The sequence below is a fragment of the Bemisia tabaci genome, chromosome 5 (assembly GCF_918797505.1).
Source record: "Bemisia tabaci chromosome 5, PGI_BMITA_v3".
NCBI lineage: Eukaryota > Metazoa > Arthropoda > Insecta > Hemiptera > Aleyrodidae > Bemisia > Bemisia tabaci.
In genome coordinates this window covers 26180795-26195436 of record NC_092797.1, presented here as the reverse complement: position 1 = coordinate 26195436, position 14642 = coordinate 26180795, and the positions used below count along the sequence as shown (strand labels likewise).

The following is a 14642-nucleotide window of genomic DNA, read 5'->3' as shown; positions in this document are numbered from 1 at the left end:
TATGTACCGTTTTTAGCAAGCCTCGGGGTCAATTTGACCTGACCTGGGCATTTAAGGGTTTAAGTAAGCAGCACCAACTTATAGTATTAAGTTTTTGCCCTTTTTCCGAAATGGTTTTTCTTATTATTCTTCTTCTTCAATCATTATAAAGTTTATTAAAAAACTAGTCGTGATTAGCTCGCTTTGCGAGCTGACACGTCTAGCCGGGGAGTGCCCCTGGACCCCAGTTCTACGCTTCGCGACGAACTTGCGACTCGCTCCGCGAGCCACCACCGCCCCGCACAGTTTTTAACATTGATGAGGAGACAACATCTATGTCTTAATCTTCTTTTTCACCAAGTTTTACAGAAATTGATGTTCTGGGAGTCCGGACCGCGTTTTCGTGCGGGGCCGCCATCTTGGATTTGGAAATGTTGAAAATCTGACCAAAAATGCGAGTTTTCCGTCAAAATACACCTCCTAATGCCGAATTTCACAAAAATCGATGGATCGGAAGCCAAGATAACAACTTAGACCACGATCGCCATTTTTGATTTTTGAATTTGAAAATCGGACCTAAAATTCTAATTTCCCGTCGAAATACACCTCCTAATACCGAGTTTCACAAAAATCGATCGATATCAGGAAGCGATGTAGCATTTTAGACCACGATCGCCATTTTTGATTATTGAATTTTGAAAATCGGACCTAAAATTCTAATTTCCCGTCGAAATACACCTCCTAATACCGAGTTTCACAAAAATCGATCGATATCAGGAAGCGATGTAGCATTTTAGACCACGGCCGCCATCTTGAATTTTTGAATTTTGAAAATCTGACCAAACATTCGAGTTTCCCGTCGAAAAGTACCCCCGAATACCGAGTTTCACGAAAATCGATCGAACAGGAGCCGACTTAGCATTTTAGGCCACGGCTGCCATCTTGGATTTTGAAATTTTGAAAATCTGACCAAAAATTCGAGATCGCCGTCGAAAAGTACCCCCGGATACCGAGTTTCACGAATATCGATCGAACAGGAGCCGACTTAGCATTTTAGGCCACGGCCGCCATCTTGGATTTTGAAATTTTGAAAATCTAACCAAAAATTCGAGTTTCCCGTCGAAAAGTACCCCCGGATACCGAGTTTCACGAATATCGATCGAACAGGAGCCGACTTAGCATTTTAGGCCACGGCCGCCATCTTGGATTTTGAAATTTTGAAAATCTAACCAAAAATTCGAGTTTCCCGTCGAAAAGTACCCCCGGATACCGAGTTTCACGAAAATCGATCGAACAGGAGCCGACTTAGCATTATAGGCCACGGCCGCCATCTTGGATTTTGAAATTTTGAAAATCTGACCAAAAATTCGAGTTTCCCGTCGAAAAGTACCCCCGGATTCCGAGTTTCACGAAAATCCGTTGAAAAATACCTCCTAAAACCTTATATTTCGTCTGTAAGGCAGTGACGTCACGCAACAGGATTGAACCTGTTCGGCGCGATGCGCGTAAACAACCGCGTATCTCCAATGTAATACTATATGGAGAAATAACTTTTCGCTCTTGCGGGCATCCGAGGCAGCGGATTTGAGTGGGAATAATTTTAATCAACTCCTCATTACAATAGCTAAGCGTGTACCAATTTTAAAGGAAATCGCTTCGGCCAATTTTTATCTAGGGGGGGGCAGAGTGAGTGGGAACAGCAGCTTTATATAGAGTAATAAAGTCGATTCTCAACAATATACTTTGTATCCGTGGACAGAAAAATAAAATAGAAAGAAAATGGAAAGAAAATACATGTATCAAATAGAAGTAAGAAAATTATCAAAAAACTTCTATTTTCTGTCTATGCTCCGGACACTAAATACAAGGAAAACAGACAAATTTGTTGTCTACATTCTGTGTTCTTTCTATCTGTTTTCTGAATTTTAAATTTCTAAGAAATAGATCAAGAAAATATCCAATTTTTCACTATTTTCCATCAGGATTTTGAATATTTTTTCTTAAGGAAATAACCCTATCAATTTTCTAGACGGAAAATTGATCCATTTTGTAGACAGGGAATAGACCTATTTTCTTTGGTAAATAGTGACTCTCACTTTAAATTTTCTGTCTACTTTCCACAATGCTAGCTACTTTTTCTTTATTTTCTAAATTGTTTTCATTAATTTTTTTTCATAAAATATTTTCATTTTGCTACTTGGGCCGTGAGCCATTTTGTTATTTCATATGACCTTACTTTTACTATTTCTCTCGCTGTAGGGTTGTTGTACAGGGCGCCGGAACTCCTGCAGGAGCCATCTCTTTTATTCAACGGAGGGACTCAGAAGGGAGACGTTTACTCTTTCGCCATTATCCTCCACGAGCTCCATAGTCGGAAGGGGCCGTACGGAAAGGACTTCGTCCAAGAGGGCCACGATCCTCTCACTCCGTTCGAGATCTTGTGTAGGATCACCCAGTCAAAAATGTAAGCACACCCGGCAACGATAGTAAAGGAACTGTTAAAAGGACTTTATGGTAGTGAAAATGGAGATGTTGCATGTGTGAGGAATTTGCGATTTGACTGTTGATTCTTATGTAACAGTTCGCGAGAAACACGATGGTGCCACTGCTTTTCTCCGAAATCAACTCCCAAGCTCAAAAAAAGCTCTCAAGTTAAGGCCAAAATGGAGGGGATATCCCACTCTACCCTGAGAGTTCACCTCTACATCAAAACAAACTCTCCATGCAAAGATAGGGAGTAAATACATTAGCAGGGTTGCCGTGTTTTCAGTTTTGGAGTCCCCAAATAAAGTGGCAGTCTTGTCAATGTATTTGCTCCCTATCTTTGCATGGAGAGTTTGTTTTGATGTAGAGGTGAAATCTCAGGGTAGGGTGGGATATCTACTCCATTTTGGCCTCAGTTTGAGAGCTTTTCCTGAGCTAGGGAGATGATTTCAGAGAAAACCAGCAGCACTATCGTGTTTCTCGCGAACTTTTACATAAGAATCAATGGTCAAATCGCAAACCCCTTCTCACACATGCAATATCTCCATTAAGAATAATTTCTGGTTCATCTCAGAAATAACATGCGTGCGATTAGTTGCTCTACACAGATAGGTTCTTTCGAGGATGAAGGACGGCGCAATGAAAAAATCGAAGTATTTGCACGATTTAACGCAATAAAATTATAACTTTTTTACCATAAAATTGCACCATTTTCACATTATTTGGTCAAATTCTTCCAAGCTAAGTACATTTATCGAGTGGAGTAAACAAATCGAACTGTTGTATTTTCACGGAAAACGCTTTCCTAATACCTGTAAGAGAAAGTTTTCAAGAGGTTTACTGCGTTTTCGATTATTTAGAGTGCTTAAGCGGAGAAATTGCGAAAGTCCAATCGAAATCTCGGTTGTTTAGTTATGTTTCGCGGCCTAGTAAGCTTTTACCGTTATTTTCTCATACGATCTGGCAACACTTACTGAAAAATACCACGCATAGTACTAGGGTGAGTACGATGACGAATTCTTCGGCTCTGATTGGCCCGCTCTGTTTTGAATGGTTCATTCATAATTGCGTAGCGCATGCGCGGCGACGGCAGCACGCACATGGGTGAGTTTGTAAACAAAGCAAGCGGTAAATACAATGATTCTTATCTTGGAGTAAATTCGATGTAGATTTACTCATTTGATTTCTCTTTTTAATAATGTGTGAAATCAGGACTATCGTTTTCAGCAAGGGTGAAGATCGCAATATCCGCATTTACTTATTCCAAAGTCCGAACTGTGTGACAGGATTGAGGTTATTTGTTGTGAGTTACCTATTCAATGCTTGATCTGATGAGTTTTTTTCACCACTTTTTGTCCAAATTTTTGTCCTTGTCTTTTGTCACTTCCTCGTCTAGGATGCTCCATTCCAAGTGTTACTATTCTGATAAAAACTTGATCGTGCATTAGTCCATCCAACGGTCCATCCACTATGCTTTCAGACTAAGTGAAATTCAACCCTTTTGTGCGTTGTGAATCTGATCAGAGTGTTCCCTTTCTGTGCATCAATTATTAATCGTATCTTAGGTATTCCCTAGCCTGCTTGTGAAGCTACTCTAAATAGCAGAATATTGTAAGTCATAACATTTTGACTCTGCAATCAAAACATGCTGCAGCATTGCTATAAAATAATGGCAACTGATCCTACTTTGCCTCGTTTACGTCCGTTTAAATAACTGACCAAAGTTTCCTCTTATATGATGCTTAATGTTCGTCAGCAATTTATCATTCTATAGATGGAGTGCATCAAATATTTTTGTTTATACGACATATCATATGCCATAGTCAGGACAAACCACCAGAAAAGGGCTTTTTTGCCCTGGACTCCTACATTCTAGCACAGCCGTAGAGAGAAAAGTTTAAATCGAACTTATTCTGTAACCATTGGATTGTTTCCCTTAATCTTGAACCCATTTTAATGAAGCACCTTAGATCCTATATTTTGTATTTCTAAGTACAATAGTCTTTCTAGAAGTCTTTTCATCGCATTAAAATGGACCATTCATGAATATAAACACTCATTTATGAGAGGCAGAATGTAAAGGTATATTCTGACGGTGTAAGTCGGCAATCACACAACTGGGTTTGTGACGTAGCAGACTTCTTGTTATACTTTATTTTTTAAATGGAAAACTACTCAACGGTAATTTTTTAAAACCGCAGTGATTTTTCTTGCGATTTCTCTGTGCGAAGAAAATTCTGCAAAAACTTCAAGGAATGATGTCAATTTGTTCTCCTTTAAAAACATGACATAGAGGCGGAGATTTTCAGACACTGCAAAGGAGATATGTGATTGCGGACTCAATAGTGTAACTCGTGCGACCTTTGGTATATTTTACAGTGAGTACCGGCCAAATCTTGAACTACTGGAAAACAGTTTTGAGTATGTTCGAGACTGCTTGCAAGAGTGTTGGGACCAAGACCCAGAGAAACGTCCAGACTTCAAAATGGTGCGGATGAAACTGCGGCTTATGAGGAAAGGGATGTAAGTACCTTCACCGATATCTGTTACAACAAACATCTCTGTCTGATGTGCGTGAATTCAATTTTAATTTGAAAAATTTCTTTTTGCTTTTCCTTTTTTTAAAGGAAATTGGACTGCGTTTAACAGAAAGGAACCAGGCCACATCAGCTATTGCCAAATTTAATTGGGCACTTTAATTTTTTACGAGGAAATGTTTGTGCGGATTCTTTTGAAAATTGTAAGGAATTTGTTTCACACTGGGGAGAAAATTCCCTGAAATTTGCATGAAGATCTGCACAACCGTTTTCATGTAAAAAATTAAATTGCCCAGTTGAATTTGGCAATAGCTGATGTGGCTTGGTTTCTTTCTGTTAAACGCGGTCCAATTAAAGCTCATCAGCTATTTATGGCCATTTGGTTTCTCTTAAACTTAAAAGGTTTTACCTGATGCCCTCATTAAAGCTGAGTTTCCAAAACCTGAAATTAAGTTTTAATTGTTTCATCATCACCAACCTACGCAACTTTTTATAAGTTCGAAAAAAAAAAAAAAAAAATCTGTTGGTAGGTACAATACTTTTAAGTTTCTCTGGTGTCTACAAAACAAATGATTTAAATAGCTAGTAGACAGAAATCATTCAACTCTACATACTTCAATAAACTCCACTAATCAACACATGATGTTCAAGTCATCTTACATGCTTCTCCTAACTTAGGTACATTCTCATTCCTGTGTTTATCTGTTCAACTTTAGGAAATCAAATATTGTGGACAACTGCATGGCAATGATGGAGAAACACTCATCAGGAATGGAATATCTTGTCTCTGTACGCACTGCTGCTCTCAATGAAGAAAAAAAGAAAACAGGTATGCTGTCAAAGCTCAGGACATCATTTTCCCATTTACTCTGTCTCATTTTGGAGCAATCCTTGAAAGTGGGTTGTGTGTAAATACAACTTAAACCCTGCAAATAGCAACAGTAAGGCAATGCACAATGGAGGTAGAGGCTGAAACTGACACTGAAGGATGTTTTGTTCATCTAGAGCTGTTTAAAAGCTGGTACTAGCATACCTGTCGTACACAGAGAAGCGATCAACCAATCATAAAATGGACTATTTATGAAATGCATGCTAGAATCACTGTCTAAGAAACCAATGGAGCCAGATAGTCCATTTCCTAATTGGTTACGTGTTTTAAAGCACGCAAAAACATGTCCATAAGCAAAGTATTGGAGGTATTTTGGAGGTAAATTACTCAAAAAACATTGCAACCTTACGCAGAAATTGCCAGGAAGTCAGGGTTGCTCTGCAATGAAGCAGAATTTAAGGAAGATATGATATTCAAGGATGGACTTTTTTCTTTTATATAAAAAAAAAGGAATCAGCAACGAAGAAAACTAACTTGAATGAAATATAATTGAACCATATACCTATGTGACAAAAAAGCTACCTGAAACACTATGGTGTTAAAAACTCTTTGCAAAATGAGATCCCTTATTAAGTGGGTTTTATTTTTAATTTTGGCTGTGATCTTGACTCTCTTGCTATTCTAAACTTATAACTCCATATTAAAAAAAAAGATAGATGTCGTATATTTAGTTTTGATTAATCATTTAGTAACGCTCGCCCATGTTGAATACTTTTTGACTATTAGCTATAAGAGACGGTTCATTTGAGGAGAAAAAATTAAATTTTATCATAATTTACCGAATTGTTTTTCAATGTCATTACTTCTGTTATTTTAGAGGCTTTGTTGAACAAGATGCTTCCTCCTTCAGTAGCTGAACAGTTGATTCAAGGCAAAGAAGTCAAACCTGAAGGCTTTGACTGTGTCACAATTTTTTTCTCAGATATTCAAGGTTTCACAGAAATGTGTGCCCAAAGCACACCTTTAGAGGTAAGCACCTTTTTTCTTTTCTCATTTAAAAATAAGCTAATTTCCAATTATTTGCTGGCCCCCCAAAAAATTGGTTGAATTTATAAAGAAATAGACCAGTCCTTCTGATTCTTTGTTTCCTCATTAGAAACACTAAGATTTTTCGAATAACGTTTCCCCCTAGGATTCATCTGAGTGCTCCAACTAGGCTTATGGCAAACACCTTTTCTTGCTTGTGTTTAAATCTTTCCAATTTTTTATTAACATAGACCTTGCCAGGAAGCCGATATTACTAGAGGAAGTAGCTTTGAAAATAGACAGCTATTCTTGTTTTACATGATCTGCCCTCGTTAGTGTTAACTGAAATATTTGGAAGTTAGTAAATTTCTCAGTATAAAATTATTTTTACCAAGAATTTCGTCTCTATTGTAATAGCCTGCATTAAAAATTTGTCACTTGTTCTTGGTGTGGACCATTTAGTATGTACTCAATTGGTATAGAACCATTCATGAGAGGTCAAAACTTCTAATTGAACAATATTCCTAATGTATGCATAAATCGCTTCATCCATGGAATGTCTGACATAGGTAGGCTGACTATGGTGATCCAATGAAGTATGTGTTCTTATTTAAAATTACAATAATAAAATTCCTCTACTAGATTTTATCCATTATGGTGTTGTGAGACAGCTTGAAAAACTGTTCCCTGCAGTCAGGTTTTGTCCCCAGCACTCCTCGCTCCCTGGATTTTCTCTATCCAAAATTCAGTCCTTCTTTGCACAACCAGATTTTGCAAGTCCATTCTTTCTCATTTCACATTACTGACACCAGTTGGCCCACCACACCTGATTTTCTTCTCTAATGTGGTGGCAGGAGAGCAGAATTTCCCTAATCCAGTGACCAAATCTTTCAGTTAGTGAATAATGATAAAGCAAGGCTGACATTTTTCCAGGCCAAAAGTATTTTCTCTGTTCGTTAAAATTTTCATATTTTTTTTCATCACCTTTTTCTCGGCAAGGGAAGAGGACGAGAAAGCAGAATTGGGCAGTAGGTATGCAGAAAAGGTATGCATAACATCGGCAGTACTCCCATAACAGACAAAACTAAGCAAAGAAATTGTGAGCAAGTTTCTTTTGCTTTCAATGAAATGTTTCCAATTTGTGAATCAAAAACTGTCTAAGCTGAGAAAACAGGAGAAAAATTGAAAATTCTCTCAGTCTGGTTACACATGCTTAGGAAAATTTTCTTTCCCTGCTGAAGAGGAAGGCAAGGATTTCTTCTTTTTTTTTATGGTATTACCTAACATTACTTTTTGATATGTTTGAAGCCACTGTCCTTATTTACTTATATTTATCCGCTCATTTTCAGGTGGTCAAATTCCTAAATTGTCTCTATTCTTGTTTTGACGAGATTATTGACCACTTTCTTGTATACAAGGTGGAAACTATTGGTGATGCTTATATGGTGGTAAGTGAATTTTCTATTTCATAAATGTGTCGTGTGTTCTTTTGATACTGACCTTCTTGATGCAAACTCCTTTTTCGAAATAGAACCAAAATTTTTCTCAAGAGCTCAAGCGCTAAAGTCCAAGTTTTGAGAAAAATAGGGAAAAAATGTGCCCCTCAGCATGTGCTAAAACTTTTGAGCTCCAAAAACGTATGTGTCCGAAAAGTACCAAATGAGATTGGGCTCAAAAGATTGAACTCACGTTGAGTGGCACTTTTTTTTACGTTTTTCTCGAGACTTGGATTTTGGCACTCAGGTTCCGAAGGGAAGTCTTGGTTCAACCATGAAACCAGCATTATTCCTAAGGAGAGGTTTTTTGAATGGCCCCGTTTTCACAAGATTTCCGAGTAGAATATGCTAATCTTTGTCAAAATCAGGCTCTTGGTATTTATTTATGCAAATATAAATTAATTATTGTGCTCCTTTCCCTATGTGTAATGTGGAAATATGAGACTTTTCTTTTTCAATGCTTTTTTATCAAGGTTTTTATACTTATCATTTGTCAGAAATTTCAGTTTATGAAAGCGTTTTTTCTGATTTATTGGGAGAAAATAACAAACACATATGTCACATTGCCCGTTAAAATGGTTCAAACAAAGAGAAACATAGCTGCTGCAAGTCAAGTGGGAAGAGATTAGAGAGATGTGTGAGGAACATATTTAGGCAAGAAACATGTAAATCACCATGATGATATGTAGTACCTGATGGGAATCTTTTGTCTCGAACATTAGTCTATAAAATGTACAGATTGAAGAAAGCTTTGGTCAGTAATTCAGCTTTTTCAACATCTCTCGCTCAATTTTTTTTACGCTTTTATTTGTTGGTGGAATATCAGCAATGTATCAAAAATGTAAAAATAAAATTAAAATTCAATACAAAAAAATAGAAAGAAAAGAAGCTCTTCTTCGAAACCTGATGTAGCTCTTTGTTTTTTGCTGTTCATATGTAGTTTCTTCAGTTGAAGCTAATTCCAACAGAAATAATATTTCCAAAGATATTGTCACACAATCAATTTCGACTGTACATTCTGACAGGGGATGCACACAGACTGTCCACTTCTCCTTGCAACTGTCACTGAATGTACTGTCAGACTGCCAGTGTGACAATGGTGAGAAAGTTTTCTTACATCGTCAATGATCAATACATGCAGAGTTGCAGACTTATTCATTAATAATGGGCTAAGTGGCAAAAAGTTGATTTTGAGTTTTTCACATTTTTATTTCTAGAAATATACCATGAAGTATACCACTGACGCTATCTCCTGGCATCATACAGATGACACCATTTCTGGTGGCACACAGCCTGTTATGCAGCATGTTGTCCTTGGTACCTAGTGTGAATTGTGATGTTTAACTAAATGTTTGATTTTGTGCCACTTAGTCGGTTACTTCTGTTAAGTCTTGACATTATTTCTCAGTCAATCACAAATAAATTGTTCTGTTAAAGGCAAGTGGCTTGCCCATCCGAAATGGAAATTTTCATGCTGCTGAGATAGCTACAATGGCATTAGATCTGTTAGAGGAAGTGAAAGCATTTAAAATCGAGCATCGTCCAGATGATAAATTGCAACTCAGGATGGGGATTCACTCAGGTAAAGTTTTCTCGTGTCTTGGATCTTTATAACAATGCTTAGTTTCTTTCAAAATTCCACGCATACCTCATTTTTGTGAGGGGAAGCAAATCAACTTTATGACTTGAAATATTCTGTAGATAAGTATGAAATTATAAAAAATCGGAAAACATTTCAAGGTACAATGTTTTTTTTCCTGTGAAGTAGAGCCTACGTGGACATTTTAAAACGCTGCAATTAAGATGTGGGATGGGAGCTCACAAGGAGCTAATAAAACGCAGAGATGGTTTTATTCTAAATCATATTCGAGTGCAATTTTAGAAGTATCTATATTCATAAACTTGCAATCAGGTGTCAACCTTGTGCCCGTATTTTTATCCAATCCTTTATGCTATAGACAGAAGGCAATGAGTCACATATTGTGGTGATCTCATGATAGAAAATATAAACAATAGAAGGAATATATTCACCAGGTATTTTAGTACTATGGGTAGTCCACTGAAGTTTCTCTCATTGAAATGCAAGAGGCCTGGATACTTCAAAGATATGCCGTAGTTCTGCTCACGGCATCCTTCTCGGATAGGATGTTTTTAACTGTATTGGAGCTACCATATTATGTACTGGGAACACATCTATGGTTTTAAATTTTGAAGGAAAGGAACAAAAAATTTATACACTTACCCTTTTAAGTTTGTTCTTGATAAACTTTTTCGATTTTTCAGAGGTTCACTCTTGTATATCAAAGGTAGATGCTAGCATCTTTTTGAAAGTTCAGTGGGGTCTCATTAAACTCAGACCACTCTTAAGAGTCTGAGTTGAAAGATTCTATTTATCATTATCTCAGGCATATTTCTGATAAAGACTTCTTAAAATCGATGATAAATCGCTCTACTTCCAATACATTTTTACATTATAAGATACATTTTTTTTCTTCATTTAATTTTATTTTATTTAGAATTGGCTTTTAAACTCTCTGTTTACTTTTCACAGGTCCTGTGTGTGCAGGTGTTGTAGGACAAAAAATGCCGAGGTATTGTCTGTTTGGGGATACTGTTAACACTGCGAGTCGTATGGAGTCAAATAGTGAACGTAAGTACACTACATTTTTAACCCTTAATGCGTCAAATTATATCAATCAGATGTAACTTACAAGAGGAACTTCCCAAGCTGCCGCCTCTGTTCAGGCTGAAAAAATTTGTACTATCTCCTTGGATGAATCTATTAGGACCATGTTGTTTTGAAAATATGGTCCTAATGGATTCACCCAAAGAGTTTGTTCAAATTTTTTTAGCCTGATTGGAGGCGGCAGCTTGGGAGCCTCGTGTTAGTTGTTCCAAGAAATTTATGCAGAAACAAATTCAGCTATTGATGTAAATAAATTACATTACTGACACTTGGCTGTTTTGCAACGCGCCGCTGGAGATAGTGCATTGAAAATTTTTTAGCTTCTGTTCTATTCATCTCTGTCTCTGATTTTAGTTCACCTGATGATGGCTAGTAACTAACCAAAATGGCCATAGTGATTGTCTAAAGTTTGACAACCGAGATATTTAATTGCAAAGAATGTATGTTGCACAATGTTAGCAACATTGAATTGCTCTTGGTTCCTTTTTGCAAAATGCAATAATCCAATTTTTCCAATTTCTGAAAAAGAACCCATACGCAAGTGGATCCTTTTCCCGGAAAGCACCATCACTGCAGATTCTACAGGCTTGGTTCACAAGTTACCACGAAAGCGTTAAATTAAAATAATTAATATTTGTGTTTTACCAAGTCAGTTTACGTATTTATATGTTTTACAGCACTGAAGATTCACTGCAGCAATGAAACCAAAGAATTGCTGAAGGCTCTTGGTGGTTATTTGTTGGAGAAAAGAGGCGAAATCGAGATGAAAGGGAAAGGTCTAGTCACAACACACTATTTACTAAAAGAAGACCACAGTCATCGTGAAAGGCGTAATATTGAGCGAGACAAGTGGCGAGCTGACTTGGACAAGAACATTCTGAAGAGAACAAAAAACCTTGAAAGCAATGGATATCCACAGCGCGGTAATGGATTACCGAGAAGCAGTTTGAAACATCGGAATCCTGCAACAAATACTCAGACCCTTTTATCGCGATGTGTCAGCTTAGAGTCGCCTAAAAGGTTAAGGTTCGCCAATAATCCAGAATTGAAATGTCCTCGTGATTCTCTAGAGATTATCTCTGATTCTAGTCCAGCAAAGAGACGACCCTCTGGTGTGATGGAACTAGATGAGCTGTTTTGTGAACGGCACTTTAGTGCATCTTGTCCTTGTATTAAGGATATTATTCCGACTGTGAATGGGGTTGAAATTGATAATTCCTCAAAAACATCGAAACGGATAGATTTGCTGTCAACAAGTGTTCCTTCATTGTGCCCAGTACTCCCTTTGTCACTTAAATCTGATAGAACGGATATTGACATCAGATCATTGAATGATGACAGTGTTTCAATACCCCTTCTGAGTTTCAATGAACAGTGTAAGGACTGATGAAAATGTTTCTTCGTAAACTTCCTAGATGCAACCAATTTTTCTGTACAAACTTTGTGGATCTCTAGCTTAATGTTAGGTTTGGAGAATTTTTAATTGACTTCAACCAAGAAACTATCTGCAGAAATTCGATTTAGCGCCGTATTACGCCAGATTCAATCCAGCGTAAAATGTAACTCTCTAATGCAGTCAAGCAAAAGACAATTTAAAAAAAACCTTACACAAAAAACAACTCAGAAACTTACATAAGTACTCAAAATTTACTCTAAATTTTCTTTAAAAGTGAAGGAATAAAGGATATTCTCTGGTTTTTATTTTCAAAAATAAACTGCAAGACAAGAAACTAAGATGTCCAAATGTACTTCGCAAGTGATGGTACAAAAAGGCTTTATTTTTCACCATTCTCATACGGGGTATTTTTTGCAAAACAGTGCATTTTTATGCATTTGCGCACTGGGTATTGAATTTCTATACTTCTCAAGTTGAGTGCCCTTCTGTGTAATAGTAAGTATTGTCAGTGTATTGGAAGACTGAAATTTTATCAAATTTATAGATGGGCACTCGAAGTTTTTTAATTCATATTCTGTCAGGTACTCCTCATACTTTCAATCTGAGTGTATTTTATCATAACATTCGATTAGGTTTTAAATATTTGCTAATTGTGTTTCTGGAAGTGAAGAAGTATTTCTGAAAGTGATATAGTTTCCTGCAATTAGTCTCAGAAACTGCAAAATATTATTGTGTCCTTCTTTTACTTATGAATCATTAGCTGAGTTAAGTTTTTGACGTTACTTATTTTCTAATTTTATCTCTTTTAAATACTTTTTGAATTTTAATTTCGATTGGAAACTTTGAAAATTTATCATAAAATTTATGATATCAGAATGAAGGATGGTAGTTTACCCACTAATTTTACGAAGGAGCAGTATAATTCTTCAATCTATCTTAAGGCATTAATTGATAAATATCGATTGATTCTGTAAAATTTCACTTTTTTTATTTAGAGGGGAGAAGAGTTTTACAAATTTTTACTGGGTCATAATGCTCTTGGCCTTTCATCCCTTCATTCATATCCCAGTGATCAACTGGAGAGAACTATTTAAAATCTGGCAGAGAGAAAATGCAGAATGAGGCCGTAGCTGCTTGCCTTAAAAATTTACTGCCTTCACATTGATTTATTGTTAAATGGAAGAAAAAACATCATTTTGAAGTACATATGACATCAAAATTATGCCCACAGACAATGTAACCAAATAAAATACCACTTTCTCTGAATCCTTATAATTTTCTAAACCTTCGTGCTCACTGTGACATTCCTGACATGTAAGTTAACTTAGGTAGAAGTTTTTAGAACATAGATATTTTATTAGTTAAATTGCTTTTGACTTAGATTTTTAATTGAACAAATGATTTTTAAAATCTCTATGTAAGGTTTAGTCCCTTTACTGCTCGCAAAATGTTTGAGAGCTCTCTGACTGTGTTATTGTCTCAATGGTTGAAAAAATAAATAATTGTTTACTTTAATTCCTGCTGAGTGAATAGTTATTTAGTTATTGCATTGTTGCAGGCTTTCACTAATAAAAGGCTTAGTAAATCCAAGATAGAGTCTGGAAAGGAGCCTTCTCCATTTTTAATCAAATATTTGAAAAGAACAGGATTTGCCGATCATAATTAAGGTGGATAATTTTATCTTAAGAAAAGTTCGTTACTGTTATCAATCATTAGAAAAAAAGAAAAAAATCCTTAGAATCATCACAATTCTTTTGTTGGAGCCCGTAAATATGAGGTCGATATTGATCACATCACTGGGTTTGTGCTGAACATTTCTGAACTCCTTCATTTGAAAAAGCAAGCAACTTATTTAGCATCAATTCAATAGCGTATTGCATATCTTGTGGTAAGAAGGCGTTTTATACCCGCGTTTAGATAATGTTCGATATCGTCCACGCAGCTGGTGTGGTAAAAAACCTAAAAAACCTACTCATTCTTCCAATTTTATACTCTTTACTCACGTTGCTATATTTTCTTAAAATTAGGTATGATTTCAAAATTAATCAGGAGTCATTTTAAAACATTAAATGCGTACATCATAATGCTCAAAGTGTGCCACACTGACTAGATAAAAGGAAAACAGACTCGGGTCTAAATAATACCAGAAGGAATCAAGACGAACAGAAATCCTATGCACATAAGTAGTTCCTTTTGAATTAATTCAGTT

General features: G+C 36.4%; 1 protein-coding gene across 7 annotated transcripts in view; it reads left to right on the top strand.

Moving 5' to 3' along the window:
- The window catches only part of LOC109037478 (guanylate cyclase 32E), a 141716-nt gene extending 127805 nt beyond the window's left edge, over window positions 1-13911 (top strand). For all 7 annotated transcript variants that reach the window (XM_019052177.2, XM_072300479.1, XM_019052176.2 and 4 more), the window contains 8 exons: window positions 2239-2443; window positions 4843-4986; window positions 5717-5829; window positions 6707-6858; window positions 8205-8303; window positions 9789-9933; window positions 10903-11001; window positions 11715-13911. In XM_019052177.2, coding sequence (XP_018907722.2) covers window positions 2239-2443; window positions 4843-4986; window positions 5717-5829; window positions 6707-6858; window positions 8205-8303; window positions 9789-9933; window positions 10903-11001; window positions 11715-12424 — 1667 coding nt within the window. In that variant the 3' untranslated portion in view covers window positions 12425-13911. The remainder of the gene's footprint in view (window positions 1-2238; window positions 2444-4842; window positions 4987-5716; window positions 5830-6706; window positions 6859-8204; window positions 8304-9788; window positions 9934-10902; window positions 11002-11714) is intronic.
- The last annotated feature ends 731 nt before the right edge of the window (window positions 13912-14642 follow it).